Source organism: Kogia breviceps, chromosome 14 (genome assembly GCF_026419965.1).
Source record: "Kogia breviceps isolate mKogBre1 chromosome 14, mKogBre1 haplotype 1, whole genome shotgun sequence".
Classification (NCBI taxonomy): Eukaryota; Metazoa; Chordata; class Mammalia; order Artiodactyla; family Physeteridae; genus Kogia; species Kogia breviceps.
This window is the reverse complement of record NC_081323.1, coordinates 12,143,842-12,159,515: the sequence shown is the minus strand read 5'-3', so window position 1 is coordinate 12,159,515 and position 15,674 is coordinate 12,143,842. Positions and strand designations below refer to the sequence as shown.

At 40.9% G+C, this 15,674-nt stretch overlaps 1 protein-coding gene across 2 annotated transcripts in view; it reads left to right on the top strand.

The window, feature by feature from the left end:
• The window catches only part of ARFGEF2 (ADP ribosylation factor guanine nucleotide exchange factor 2), a 104,063-nt gene that overhangs the window by 33,733 nt on the left and 54,656 nt on the right, over positions 1-15,674 (top strand). For both annotated transcript variants that reach the window (XM_059036022.2, XM_059036021.2), the window contains exons 7-14: positions 3,356-3,424; positions 5,074-5,225; positions 9,114-9,244; positions 10,440-10,674; positions 11,289-11,388; positions 12,109-12,248; positions 13,540-13,648; positions 14,600-14,783. In XM_059036022.2, the coding sequence (XP_058892005.1) occupies positions 3,356-3,424; positions 5,074-5,225; positions 9,114-9,244; positions 10,440-10,674; positions 11,289-11,388; positions 12,109-12,248; positions 13,540-13,648; positions 14,600-14,783 (1,120 nt within the window). The remainder of the gene's footprint in view (positions 1-3,355; positions 3,425-5,073; positions 5,226-9,113; positions 9,245-10,439; positions 10,675-11,288; positions 11,389-12,108; positions 12,249-13,539; positions 13,649-14,599; positions 14,784-15,674) is intronic.

Genomic DNA, 15,674 nt, shown 5'->3' with positions numbered 1-15,674 from the left:
CCTGGTTCCAGCCAGTTGGGGCCAGTGTTACCAGATGTTCTTTTTTTAAATAGAAGCGAGATCTGGATTTTTATGACATATATCCCAGTTTTTAAATGTTCACAGCTAATTCAAAAGTTTTAGAAAGTGCATAGGCACAGCAGAGGAAACAATCAACAGAGTGAAAATGCAACCTATGGATTGGGAGAAAATATTTGCAAACTATATATCTGATAAGGGGTTAACATCCAAAATATCTAAGAAACTCATACAAGAATAAAAGACCACAAATAACCCCATTGAAAAATGGGTAAAGGACCTGAATAGACATTTCTCAGAAGAAGACATACAGATGGTCAGCAGACATTTAAAAAGGTGCTCAGCTTCACTAATAACCAGGAAAATAGGAATCAAAAGCACGATGAGATACCACCTCATGTCTATTAGAATGACTTTCATCAGAAAGAGTTGGAGGGGATGTAGAGAAAAGAGAACCCTCGTACCCTATTGGTAGGAATGTAAGTTGGTACAGCTGTTAAAAAAACAGAATGGAGGAAAAAAAAAACAGTATAGAGGTTCCTCAAAAAATTAAAAATAGAAATACTTTATGATCTGGCAATTCTGTTTCTGAGTATGTAGCCAAAGAAATGAAATCAGGATCTTGAAGAGATAATCTACACTCCCATGTTCATTGCAGCATTATTCACGATAACCAAGATATGGAAACAACGTAAGTGCCCATCAACAGATGAATGGAAAATGAAGATGTGGTTATATACACAGTGAAATATTATTCAGCCTTAAAAAAGGATATCCCGCCAGTTGTAACAACCTGGACGGACCTGGAGGGCATTATGCTAAGTGAAAGAAGCCAGTCACAAAAAAGACAAATACTGCATGATTCCATTTATATGAGGTGTACCTAGAGTACTCAGATTCGTAGAGATAGTGTAGAAAGGTGGCTGGGGAAATGGGGGGATGTTTGTCGGGGGTACGAAGTTTCAGTTATACAAGATGGATAAGTTCTGGAGATCTAATGCACAGCTGTGTGACCAGAGTTAACAGTACTGTGCTATACACTTGAAATTGGCTGAGTATAGATCTTAAGTGTTTTCATTAGAAAAAAAAAAAAAAAAGAAAAAAAATAAGGTAACTATGTGAGGTAATGAATATGTTAATTGGCTTGTTTGCAGTGTTTATTTCACAGTGTATGCATATATATGAAATCATCAAGTCATACACCTTAGATATATATAATTCTTGTCACTTATAGCTCACTAAAGTTTGGGGGCGGGGGGAAGCAGGGTGTAGGCTAAGCAGTGCGTATCTGCAGATCAGATGTACCCTGCAGCCACCACTTCCCAGCCTCTGATTTAACTCATCAAGCCTGCAGCTCCTCTGGTGAAATGTATGCATCAGGCTGATATTTCTTGGGTGTTGAATGTGTACAAGGGACTAACAGATTAGAAACTGTCATCATAATTCTATTAAATCATAGCGTAAGAGAATGTTGGAACTAGAAAGGAACTTGGAAATATCTAGCCACTTGTATACCAAATCATGGTGTAAATGAGATCTTAGACGGCTCATAGGTGAATGGTTTTTATTTTAATAGTTGTACATTTATTTTAACATGCATTCAGAAAGTATGATTAGTGTATGAAGCCTGTGATTTTGTGAATATTAATGACTGTTTAAGGTGAGTTAAAGAGCACTGTTAAATATGTATGTAATAAATATAATAAAAATAAATATAATAATATAAGTGGTGCATGAAAATGGCAAAAATTGTGAAGGTTGTGTGAGAATGACTGAAGTATGAGTAACACCGATCTAGACTAAATCATCTTATTTAGATGAAAAAACAGGTTTAGAAGATTTTGCCTGTGGCTGCGGACTTTTCTAACTTCCATTCAAGTTCTTACTTGCCCTCTAAGAAGAGCATATAACATCAGTATTTTCCACATAAATTTACTTACCCATTTAAATAATTATGATGGTTTTATTTGTCAGTTAGCCCTCAGTAAAGCTGGAGGGTGGAGAATAAATAAATAGTTATGGTGAGTCTCGACTGAAAAAAAAATGCACAGTTGAGAAAAAAAGTTGAGAATTATGTTTTATTGGCGGACAAACCTGAGGACTTAAGCCAGGACCCAGCCTCTCTGAGGGCCTGCTCCGAAGAGGTCAGGGAGGAGCCAGGGTATAGAGGAGTTTTTGCAACAAAGACCAGGTAGTCGGAACTTCAAAATATTACTGTTAATTAAAGAAAATCAGATATCTCAAGTTAATGAATTGAGTACTTTTCTGTGTATGGGAAGATGCAAGAGTCTGGTCTCATTGAAGTCATTCCTTTGATGTGCACCTTAACTATCTGGGGCCAGTATCCTGTGCTTTCCCATCCTGAGTCCCCTTAGGGTGCACCCTTTGGAGGTGGCTGCAGTGGCTGAGGGCCGTGGTGTCATTTGTCTCCATCCTGAGTTCCCCCGGGGCTTACCGTAGGGGGCGACTCTTCGTGGCTTGTTGGCTGCAACATCCATCCTTTGTTTACTGATATGATATGTGGGGCAACATTTTTCTTTCACATGAGTTAAGTGCTCAATGGAAATGAAAATACTTGGTGCTGCTTCTCCAGGATCTGGTGGACCAAGCCCAGAACTCATAAAAATAGTGGCCTGTTTGAAAATCCTCGTTAAGGAAGAATTTAAAGGGTTATTTTGGTTTTATTTAACATGATGGTCTTTTTGTCAGTGATGTTTTATAAATCAGTAATATTTACTTCCAAAAGTCTAGTCAAGTGCTGTTTACTAGTTCTCCCAGAACTAGTTTTCTACAAGAACAACTGGTACCAAACCTCTTCCACTTAAACAGTTAACATTTTATAGAATAATTCAATTTAAAATTTAGTAAATTCTCTACTGTCACATTAGAAATCTCATGCTAAATTCTGTGTTTACAGTGTGGGAAAACGAAGCAGCAGAAGGCATGTCATTTACCAGGGCTCTGTGGTACACGAGGTGACGGGACAAGATGAAGCGCTTTCTTCTGTTCTGCAGGAACCATAGCTGGATACAGTCCAGCTCCTGCCTCCAAGCCGGGGTGGTAGAGAGGGCCCTGGGCCAGCAGCTGTGACTCAGGAAGGAAGAATGTATAAGGCAGCGAGGTCTTAGTGTTCCACAGAGGGAAAACCGAGTCATAGCAGATGCTGCCTATGAGTTTCCAGATTTCCTGGGACACAATCAGATTTGGCTTTGGAGAGGGCTTATTTGTACCCTTGCCTTCCGACTGTGACTCTTAATCTCCTTAACCACCTTCCTTAGTTTTCCCTAGAAATTCCCACACGTATGTGTTTGCGTTTGTGTATTTGGTGTATGTGTAGGGACTGAAGATGGAGCTCAGGAAGTGGTGAAGGAGATCTTAGAAGATGTGGTCACGTCTGCAGTTAAAGGTAAGAACCAAGACCCCAGCCTTTCCTCCTACTCGTTCCTTCATAGAAGTCTCCAGCCAGGTATTTTAGTGCCGACGCCCAGTAAACTCATGGAAACTGAGTCTGCCCCTGTCTGCCCAACTTCCATGTGGAATTCAGAAATTACTTGTCGTTAGTGATTGGTGTTATTCTCACTTGGGTTGGGTTCGAGAAGCACAGTCTGACAATGTTAAGAGTTGGGTGCTCCACATGGAGATGCAGAGGGCCACTCCTGTATACAGCCAGGTTTTTCCAGAAGTGGGCGGGGAGCCCTGAGGTGGTGAATTTTCCTGGCCAGCCATTGATGTATCCAGGGGACCGTCCCCACGTCAGCAGGTATCAGATGCACAGGGAGGCTTTGTTCATTTTGTTAGACTTCATTCTTAACTCCCTCGGTTTTTGGTGTAGTTTCCGTGGAATTAACCTTGTATAGCTCAGAATGACTATCAGATGATTTTTCCTTTGTTTTTACCCAAAATCTCAGGTCAGTGGTTATGTGCTGAACACTCAGCTCCAGTGCCAATAAACCATTAATGGATTGAGAAGTCAATAAATTAGTGGGTTGCAATCAGCGTTGTCTAAATGGAAGAGAATAAAATGAAAATAGATGCAAGCTGAATGTGACTCATATAGTAACGTTAAGTATTGTTTCATGAAACATGTGTCAGTGATTTATTTATGTGCACACGTGTATACTGGGTCATGACTGTTAAAATGTATTTCTTAGTGAGGGTCATGGTCAAAGAAGTTTGACCCACTGCTCTAAGCCCTATCCTTTTATTAATTTAGGGTACCACCAAACTATATTCATAGATTTCATTATTTGTTTAACTTTTTATAGAAAAGTCTTTAAAATAAAATAATTTTATTTCATACCTTTAGATTTTTTTTTTTTTTCTGGGGCCAATGCAAGAAGTCCTCACGTAATGAACACTTATCTGTCTTGTTCACTGCTATATCCCCCAGCCCCTAGCACAGAGCTTGGCACATAATAGGTGCCTGATGAAGATTTGTTGAATGAATATGTGCTTCAAAAACCATTATGGACGATTATGCTTATTAAGTTGTTCGGTGTCCCTTAAATATATAATGATCCACATGGTAAATTCCTCATAGAGTTCAGCTGTTCTGCTAATCATCAGATATGCTTTCTTTCATTAAATGATGGAATCTATTTAATTCTTTGTCTTTCTTTTCCACATGGCTGCCAGGAAGCTCAGGTCTACATTTTTTTTTCCTGTGACTGAGGTTTTCTATCATAACTATCAAACTCTTTTCATTTACATAACTCTTGTTCTCTAACCCCTGTATTAGTAGCCCTTTAAAAAAAAAATCTGTGCTTTTTATGTTTAGCTGGTTCTAATCTTCTTTGGAAGTAGGTAGGGGTCGGCAGGGCTGCTGTATTGCACAATTCTGGAGGCACCACTGACCTGGACCACAATATGAAGGAAGCCACCTGGGAGTGGGGCTGTGGGTAATAGACACATATAGCCAGAGCAGGGCAGTGGCTCAGGGAAAGGGAAAAAGCAGTAAGTAGCTGGAAGGTTATGTGAATAACTTCTTCTTGGGGTGTGAGGCCACCTTTTAGGGTAAGTACTAACTTGGTAATGACTTTTGCATTGTATTTTAAGAAGCAGCACAAAAGCACAGTCTGACGGAGCCTGAGAGGGTCCTGGGTGAACTGGAGTGTCAGGAGCATGCCGCCACCCCAGCAGCTGATGAAAACTCACAGACCAATGGGATAGCGGACGACAGGCAGTCCTTGTCGTCGGCAGATAATCTGGTATGTTGGTGATCTTCGTGTCAGGCTTGTTTTGGTTTTTATTTTTTTAGAAGATGCAGAATTAAATCTCTATCAGAAGAAGCCAGTGAAAACCAACAAGCCCTGTTCAGTTCTTTAGTCACACCATCCTGGCCTGATAGTCTTTGTGTTAACAGGTTCCGTTCTTGGAACATGCTAATGTTGGTGGTATATAATAGGGTTGTTAAACTGTATTTATTCAGACTTTAAAAAATGTATATTTCCTGCCCTTTTTCTTTTCTCTCAAAATGGTGTACATTCATTATAGAAAAATAAGAAAATACAGAGAAGGAAAATAAGGAAATAGAAGTCATCCATAATCTTCTAACCCAGAGATAACATTTGTTAACATTCTACTTATATTCTAGATTTTTCTCTCCCTCCCATGTTTTTTACCACTTAAATGTAGTAACACAACATACATGCTGTTTTGTCACCTGCTTTTTAAATTTGAGGTATATTATGAACATCCTTTCAGGGCCCCCCTAAGTGTGTCTGCTACATTATTATTATTTTTTTAGGTAGCTTTGTTGTTCTCTTGAAAATAGTATATATAAACATTCAAAACAGGAAGAAATCATATTAACATCCCACCTGAACCCACTCTCTCCCTGTACCTTTTTACCAATGTTTCTCAACCTTTTAAATGATCTCTCTCTCTCAAACACACACACACACACACACACACACACAGGAGCCTTTTTATGTATTTTTCCCATTCATCACCCTGTTTCATGAAATTTTAAAGCTATTGGTAAACTAGATACCTGTTTATGTACTGTATGTATATCTGTGCTTTATACATAAAAAGAATGATTTTTTTCCACACCCTTTGCCCCCGCCCCCAACCAGTTTTTGCCCCTGTCTTAGTCTGTATAGGCTGCTATAACAGAATACTATTTACTGGATGACTTGTAAACAACAGAAATGTGTTTCCCACAGTCCTGGAAACTGGGACGTCCAAGATCAAGGTACCAGCGGTTTCAGTGTCTGGTGAGAGTCTGTTTCATGGCTCACAGATAACTGTCTTCTTACTCTGTCCTTCTGGCAGAAGGGGCGAGGGAGCTCTCTGAGGCCTCTTTAATAAGGACACTAATCCCATCCATGAGAGCTCCACCCTCATGGCCTAATCACCTCTCAAAGGCCTCACCTCCAAATACCCTCACATTAGGATTAGGTTTCAACATGTGAATTTTGGGGTGGAGTGGGGGGCACAGACATCCAGTCTATAGCAGTCCCCTTGGGGTTATATCATCCGCATTAAGAATGCACTTATATAGGGATGTACTTAAATCCACACTAGGTATTTGTGTGTTATGTATTAGGTTGCAACTTTGTTCACTCAACACTGTTTTATGGACATCTTTTTACATCAGTAGTACATATATGTCTAACTAATGTTTTTAATGGCCATGTGAAATTCTATCTTGGATTACCATAATGTAACAGTTCCCTGTTATGTTTTTGGGTTATTTTCAGTTTAATCACAGGAGACAGTTCTACAATGAACATCCTTGTAGATAGATCTTATGCCCATCCTTAATTCTTTATGATAAATTCATACAAGTGGTATTGTTGGGTCAGGAGTTGGAAACTTTAAGGCTTTTGTTTCCTTAACATCAAATTAGGCATCCAGGAGGGCAGTGGTCGAATTTCTGCCCACTTGGAGGCTCTCAGCACTCATTTTCCCATTCCCTCATTAAAACTGAGCAGTAGCATTCATTCAAATCTTTGCTGGTCTGATGGAAGAAAGATCCTGCCTTAATAATTAGTAGTAAGGTTATTTTGGTTTATCTGTTATTTGCATTTCTTGGTGAATTGCTTACTCGTGCTTTCTGCCTGTTTTTCATTTGGGAGTAGGGTTTCCATATTTCCTGAATGAATTATGAGAACTTTTTGTATGTTGAGGATTTAATCCTTGTCATATGTTGCAAATATTTATTTAAAACATTTTTAATGTAGCTTACTTTTTTAGTTAAAGAAGTTTATTTTAATTTTTTTTTTTTTTTTTTTTTTTTTTGGTATGCGGGCCTCTCACTGTTGCGGCCTCTCCCGTTGCGGAGCACAGGCTCCGGACGCGCAGGCTCAGCGGCCATGGCTCACGGGCCCAGCCGCTCCGCGGCACGTGGGATCCTCCCGGACCGGGGCACGAACCCGTGTCTCCTGCATCGGCAGGCGGACTCTCAACCACTGCGCCACCAGGGAAGCCCAAGAAGTTTATTTTAAAACAAACACCTGTCATTTTTTTCCCCCATTTATCCTGCAATGATATTCTTAGAAATACCTTTTTTACCCAGGCTGATATAAATAATTACCTATATTTGTTTGGGGTTTTTTTATGGTTTAACCTTTGCTCGTTTATCATTTTAAACCACCCACACCCACTTTTTGAAGGACAAGGAACAATTTTTATAATTGCTGTAATGACTCCCCCATAAGCTCCTGTTTTGACATATTGTTTCCTCCTCCACATCCCTCACTTCCCCATTGAATAAATATTGGGTGGACCAAAAGGTTCGTTGAGTTTTTTCCATAAGATGGCTCTAGTAGCACTTAGTTGTCTTTAACTTCATTTGAAACAGGTTTGTTAAATTGTATGTGACAGCTGTCATATCAGCAGACATTTTTTAAAAAGATATCAAAACTGGTGAATTTTTGTGTAGCCATTTTAATATTGAAGATGGAAGAAAAAAGCAACATTTTCATGCTTTATTATTTCAAGAAAGGTAAAAACGCAGTTAAAACGCACAAAAAGATTCGTGCAGTGTATGGAGAAGGTGCTGTGACTGATCAAACGTGTCAAAAGTGGTTTGCAAAGTTTTGTGCTGGAGATTTCTTGCTGGACGATGCTCCAAGGTTGGGTAGACCAGTTGAAGTTGATAGTGATCAAATCGAAACAATAATTGACAACAATCAACATTATACCACATGGGAGATAGCCGACATACTCAAGATATCCAGATCAAGCGTTGAAAATCATTGGCACTAGCTTGATTATGTTCATCGCTTTGATGTTTGGGTTCCACAGAAGTTAAGGGAAAAAAATGTTTTGACCATATTTCCATGTGCGATTCTCTACTGAAACATAATGAAAACGTTCCTATTTTAAAACAAATTGTGACGGGTGATGAAAAGTGGATACTGTACAGTAATGTGGAACAGAAGAGATTGTGGGGCAAACGAAATGAACCACCACCAACCACACCAAAGGCCGGTCTTCATCCAAAGAAGGTGATGTTGTGTGTATGGTGGGATTGGAAGGGAGTCCTCTATTATGAGCTCCTTCCGGAAAAACCAGATGATTAATTCCAACAAGTACGGCTCCCAATTAGACCAAATGAAAGAGGCTGTCAAGAAAAAGCATCCAGAATTAGTCAACAGAAAACGTAATCTTCCATCAGGATAACCAAGACTACATGTTTCTTTGATGACCAGGCAAAAACTGTTACAGCTTGGCTGGGAAGTTCTGATTCATCCACCATATTCACTAGACATTGCTCCTTTGGATTTCCATTTATTTCAGTCTTTACAAAATTCTCTTAATGGAAAAAATATCAGTTCCCTGGAAGACTGTAAAAGGTACCTGGAACAGTTCTTTGCTCAAAAAGATAAAAAGTTTTGGGAAGATGGAATTATGAAGTTGTTTGAAAAATGGCAGAAGGTATTGGAACAAAAGGGTGAATACGTTGTTCAATAAAGTCCTTGGTGAAAATGAAAAATGTGGTTTTTATTTTTACTTAAAAAAACCGAAGGCACTTTTTGGCCCACCCAATAATTTAAATTTTCATGAGATAATTACATTTCTTATTTTTGAAGAGTTACCCTTTGGTTTGGACCCTTTGATTTTTCTCATCTTTGTTCTAATCTTAGGAATCAGATGCACAAGGACATCCAGTGGCCGCCAGGTTCTCGCACATTCTGCAGAAGGACGCCTTCCTGGTGTTTCGCTCCCTGTGCAAGCTGTCCATGAAACCCCTGGGCGAAGGTCCCCCAGATCCAAAGTGAGCAGACAGCAGTTCTTGGCCGTCTATAACCCAAATGACCCAGGAGGATCTTGGGGGCTCCAAGAAACCCCAGGACCTTGTCCCCTGGTTGGTGTAAATTCAGGAATTTACAGGATGGTTTTACAACTTTTTCAGGCTCATGCAGGTCCCCTAGTCCTTTCATCATGAATTGTCTCTGTGTTCCCACCAACCATGATAATTGTACCCAATTTTCCTTTCCTTGGTTTACATGCTAAAAATAATCATTATATTAAACATTCATCTTCTTTTTACTGACTAATGAATTAATTTAATCTCCTGATCTGGGGGTCCACCATCAGGATGCATACAAACCTCAATTTCTTACCCTGATTGGAAACTTCTTTGTGGATACAGATTTAAGCCCCAGATTCAACTCAGAGAAGCCAAACCTTTAAGAGTCAAGGATGTACCACAAGGATGGTAGTACTGTGGAGTGTCAAAGCAGAAGTTTTGGAGCCACAGGGAGCTGTGTTCAGCCCTGGCTAACTTGAGTCCAACTTCATGGCCGTATGAGCTACTAAACCTCATCTGAAAAATGGGAATATGGAAAATCACCTCACAGGATCAATGATATGAAATGATAGAATGACATCCCAAGCATAGGGCCTAGTACTTTATGAGAGTTTTATAGTTACTATTATTATTATCATCATTATTAGTCACTAATAATAATCCTCACTCTTCTGTTAAGAATATGACCGTTAGGAAAAGACTCATGAAAGTTTTCCATTCTTTCCATCCCTTGTAGGCAGGGATGGGGAGCATGAGGCAGCTGGATGCAGAGCACGCGCTCCTTGTCTCTGAAGGTGGAGCAGGACACGCGTTTTAGTGTCACATGATTGATGTGAAGTAATTGGTTCTATGAGATGCGTTGCAGAACCAGCTTTCCAGAGTCAGTGTGCACTTATTTTGCTCCTGCTCGGTTCTGTGCTTTGTGACGGGGAGTTGGCAGCTCTTGTTCTCCCAGGGCCTGCAGTGCAGGTTCTGTGAGAACCCACCTCATGCCATCTGCCCTCATTCTCTTGACATTTAGGTGCTGTTGCCAATTCTCAACTCCCTGGCTTCTCAGAAAATCCTGCTCCACTGGTAGAGGAGTGAGACCTCCTCAAGAAACATCCTTTCTAAAATTTCACCTTTCAGCCCTGTCCTTGTTTTCCATTTCCTTCGCCAGATCCCACGAGTTGCGCTCCAAGGTAGTTTCCCTGCAACTCCTCCTCTCCGTGTTGCAGAACGCTGGCCCGGTCTTCAGGACTCACGAGATGTTCATCAATGCAATCAAGCAATATCTCTGCGTGGCGTTGTCCAAAAACGGCGTCTCCTCAGTGCCTGATGTCTTTGAGCTCTCTCTTGCCATTTTTCTTACTCTTCTTTCAAACTTTAAAATGCACTTGAAGATGCAGATAGAGGTAAGGACTCCAAATTGACTTTCTTTTTTTTTTTTTTAAGTTTGATGACGCTTTTGCATAACGCGTTAACTGCTGGCCGCATAGTCACCAGGAACTAGAGTTACACCGTCTATTTGCTGGTACCCCAAAGAAGAATTTTTTGAGCAAGAGAACACCTTTTCATAAAAAGTTACTGCCCCCAAATCTTATATACCTTTCATTTTAACCAAAGGTGTAAATCATATGGTCTGTATGTTGGGCTCGGTCCCCAAACATGTGCCTATAAGAATTAGTTTCCAGATTGAGAAATCAGATTCTCCATGAACATCCAGATTTGTGATTTCTCTCAAAAAAACACAACCCTGGTCCTCCCTTTCCACGTAGCAGCTCTTGGTGGTTTCTCAGGAGCAGCTGCTCCCTCTGATGGGGCCGTGTTCTCAGTTCACTGTGGTCCTACCCTAAGCTCTTCCCACCCAGGGTTTCAGTGCTGGTCAACAGTGTGTGCGCCTCACCTCTTCTCCTGCTCGGGCTGCTTCACTCATCGGCTCTGCCTGTTCTTCAAAGGCTTTGGGGGTTTTGAGCCCTAGTTTAAACTATTAATTGGTGTCCTCCTTTATCTTCTTCTTGTCGTATAGGTCTTTTTCAAAGAGATTTTCCTGAACATTTTAGAAACATCAGCAAGTTCTTTTGAGCACAGGTGGATGGTCATTCAGACCCTGACAAGGATCTGTGCAGGTATTTTCACCCTGAGGCTGCTCATCTATTTGACTTGCCCAGAAACGCTTTTGATGCTTTCATTCTCCAAAGTCCAGATTAAGACCGTTAACTCCTCCTTTTAGAGTTTTAATGAAGTGCTGAGGAAATCATTACCTTAAAGGCTACTGCTAACCTAATGACCAACTCAGACTGGTTTGCCCAGGACTTTGTGATTCTAGCCTGGAAAGTCCCACGTCCTGGGAAACCCCGTAATCCTGGAAAACCAGGACACTTGTCACCCTACCTACAAGCTGGACGTGGTTTGTAAGTCACAGGGTCCTGGGTCTTGGTGCTGCCAACCCTTGATTGGATGCTAAGGTAAATGTGGATTTCCCTTACACTGTACAATTGTGTAGCTATAAACTGAGCATCTGTTTGTTATCAGAGTAACGGCATAAAAGTTACACAACTTTAAGAATTGGATCAGGCAGTTGTTCTTCCTTTTTTTGATGAGGAAAGTGAGCTATAGAGAGGTAGAAGCAGCTGCCTAAGATTTCAGTTAGTACCAGGGCAGGCCTGGAAAGAGGACCTTCCACCCTCCTAGTCCTTCCAACATGCATTGCCAGAGTGAGGTGTGTCCAGCCTGAGTTAGTAATTCACTGGGAAAAGTTTTTGACCAAGGAATCTCATTTAATAAGATAACATAACTGCTGTCTGTGTACATTCAGAATTTCTAATATCCATGTGTTATTTTCCAAGATGCCCAGTGTGTTGTAGATATTTATGTCAACTACGACTGTGATTTAAATGCTGCTAACATTTTTGAGCGCCTCGTAAACGATTTATCCAAAATCGCTCAGGGAAGAAGTGGACACGAGCTGGGAATGACACCTCTGCAGGTACAAACACTGAGAACACTCATTTATATTTAAAGTTCATTCATTTCAGTAAACATTTGTCGAGAGTCACCATGTGCCAGGCACTGTCCTTGGTGCTGGGGATACAGCAGTGAAAAAAACACAAATACGCACATCCACGTGCACAATTGCTGTGGTCCCAACACTTAAAAGCAAACAACGAAGAAGTAAGCTGCAGAGAAAAATAAAGCAGGGACGATAGAGAAGGGATGTTGGAGGTGAGGTTGGTGCCGTTTTTAATGGGGCGTCAGGGTAGTCTCCCTGAGAAGCTGACACTTGAGCTGAGACCCGTAGGAAGCGAGTTCACTCTGTCACCTTTCCATAGATCATGTGAAAACAGGATCCCAGACTCCAGTAAAGGCAAAGGAGGTTGCTTCTTATTAGATTCCTTCATTATTAGAGTGCCTACAAAGAGAATAGGATTCTTAACCTGAGGTCTCTGAATAAACTGGTCAGAAGGTCTGCGAGCCACCTGGAATTCTATATAGAATTTTGGTGTATGGGCATTTTTCCTAGATGAAGGTCCATAGTTGTCATTAGATTCACAGAGAGAGATCCATACTATCTATTTTAGATGCTGTTTTGAGTCTCAAATATTTGCTTTTTTTTTTTTTTTTTTTTTTTTTGGCTGCGTGTCTTGTGGGATGTTCCCCCGACCAGGGATTAAACCTGGGCCCTGACAGTGAAAGCCCAGAGTCCTAACCACTAGGCAACCAGGGAACTGCAACATTTTTTAAGACATTTACAACTTGCATTCAACTTTTAAGAAATGCTACTTAAAAGAAAAAAAAACAGTATTTTTATTTACTTGCAGAATAAGCCTTAAAATGGAATGCTTTTGTGGGTGTTTAGGGGATAATGGTATGTCCACAATCATTCATCTGCTTCATAAGATTCTTTTCTCTTTTTTCAGGGTCACTAGTTAAGACCCTCTTATTTATTTATTTTTAAATGGTATTTTTAAGTGTTTTGTTTAATTTAAACAAGCAATGAATGAGAACTTTCTTTTTAAAAATCCAGATACTACTCTGTTTTAGGAATACACACATCCCATATGTTTGCTGCTGGGGAGTTTGTAATGAGCACCTTTACAGATGTTCATGGTTTTTGCAATGAACCGTCAATATTTATGTCACCCGTTGGCTTTTCCTTGGGTTAATAGCACCGAATGTCGGTACTTATCTCGTGTTGTCACAGGATTCGCGGAGCCCTCTAGATGTCGGCACTTAATTTATCTGCTGAGTCTCTGTGTCGTGTCACTTTTGTCCTTTAGGAGCTCAGTCTGAGGAAGAAAGGCCTGGAGTGCCTCGTGTCCATCCTCAAGTGCATGGTGGAGTGGAGCAAAGACCTGTATGTGAATCCCAACCACCAGGCCAGCCTCGGTGAGAGACCCCTGCCGCAAACAACCTCCCCATCCAGCCCTCACCCCCACCACGCACAACAGACTACTCAGTCGTCAGGAGAAGCTCTCCTGATATAGGTGTCTTAGAGTTAGCAAAATACTTTCATTTGCAAACTATGTGAAGTATTTTAAATGTTCTGTTTTTTCATCCATCTGGAATTTGGGGGGGAATAGTGTGAGTTGTGCTCAAACTCCATTTTTCCAAAAGGGGAGCTACTTATTCCAACATTCTTTTAGTAGTCTCTCCTTCCCTCACCGATTTGAAGCACCACTGATTTGGTTTATGATATACCAAATTCTCCTGTGTGTGTAAGTCTGTTTCTGAATATCCTGTTCTGTTGATTTGCCTGTTCTTGCACCAATACCACGCCTTTCAAATGCCTAGAGTTCTTAGCAGTGAGTTTTGATACCTGCTAGGACGGGTTCTCCTGTTCATTGTTCCTTAAGTGCCTTCACTCGTTTTATTCTTTTTTTTACTTTTTTTTTTTTTTCTTTTTTTTTTTTTTTTTTTTTACACTACGTGGGCCTCTCACTGTTGTGGCCTCTCCCGTCGCGGAGCACAGGCTCCGGACGCGCAGGCTCAGCGGCCATGGCCCACGGGCCCAGCCGCTCTGCAGCACGTGGGATCCTCCCGGACCAGGGCACAAACCCGCGTCCCCTGCATTGGCAGGCGGACTCTCAACCACCGCGCCACCAGGGAAGCCCTGTACTTTTATTCTTTCATGTGAATTTTAGCATTAGTTTATCAAGTTCCACAAACAAGTAAGTTGTTAAGTAAAGTAACTGAGTGATATCAAGGTGCTCATGACCCTTACAATACAAACTTTATTGTTACAGGTCTGGGAAAGGGAACTGCAGAGCCAGACCTCACCTCAGCCGTGTCTCTGTCCCATTTGTTTATTTGGTTTCCTTTGCTTTTATGTCATCGCAGGTCAGGAGAGGCCCACGGATCAGGAAATGGGGGACGGGAAGGGCCTTGACATGGCGAGACGGAGCAGTGTGACATCCATGGAGTCCATGGTGTCCTCGGGGACTCAGACGGCCGTCCAGGATGATCCGGAACAGTTTGAGGTCATCAAGCAACAAAAGGAGATGATTGAACACGGCATTGACCTGTGAGTGTGGCTGTCGCTCTAGCTGAATCTCTTGGGAACCTGGCACTGACTCCTCAAGACGAAATGCCTGTTTCCAGAGACCAGTGTTGGCACTTGTGGCCAGGCCGATCAGGCTGGGCTGAGAGTGAGTGCGTGTGAGAGAGAAACTTCATAGCTTTGTGTGGTTGATGCCTGGTCTTTTTTCCCCCCTAATTAAAAAAATCAAACCAGTTTAGAAAATACAGAAAAGCGTAAAGCAAGAATGTTAAAATCACTCATACAATTGCTACCTAGAGGAAATCACCATTGGTAACAGTTTTTTCTAACTGTGTGTTGTAAAAAATTTCAACATACAGAAAAATTAACTTTTGCCATATTAGTGTTATCTGTGTATTTTTTTCCTGAACCATTTGAAAGTAATTTGTAGCTATCATAATTTTTCAGCTGTACATAGTTGAAAAATAAGGACATTTTCCCATATAACCACATCATCATCATTACAATCACTGGTAAATCATAATGTTTCTTTTCAGTTTTTTATACACAAAAGTACATACACACACAATCTCACATCCTGTCCAACTTTTGAATGATTAGTTAATTTTGTAAACTCAATTTATTTTAAAAGTTGATGTTATAATACTCATTTATTAATTAAAATGTTGATCTCCTCATTTCCACTCTCACCATCCCTGCATCCCCCCAAGTCTTTTCTCCCACAGCAGCTAAAGGAATCTTTTAAAAATTTAAATCAGGTTTTGTCACTCCCTACCTACAGTCATTGCAGGTTTCCCATTTCCTCCCCACAGCCCGATCCAGCCTCCAGCCTCCCTCACTGACCTCATCTCCTTCCAGTACTCCTGGGTCACAGAGGGCGTTTCGGTCCCTTGAACTCCTCAAGCTTTTTGCACT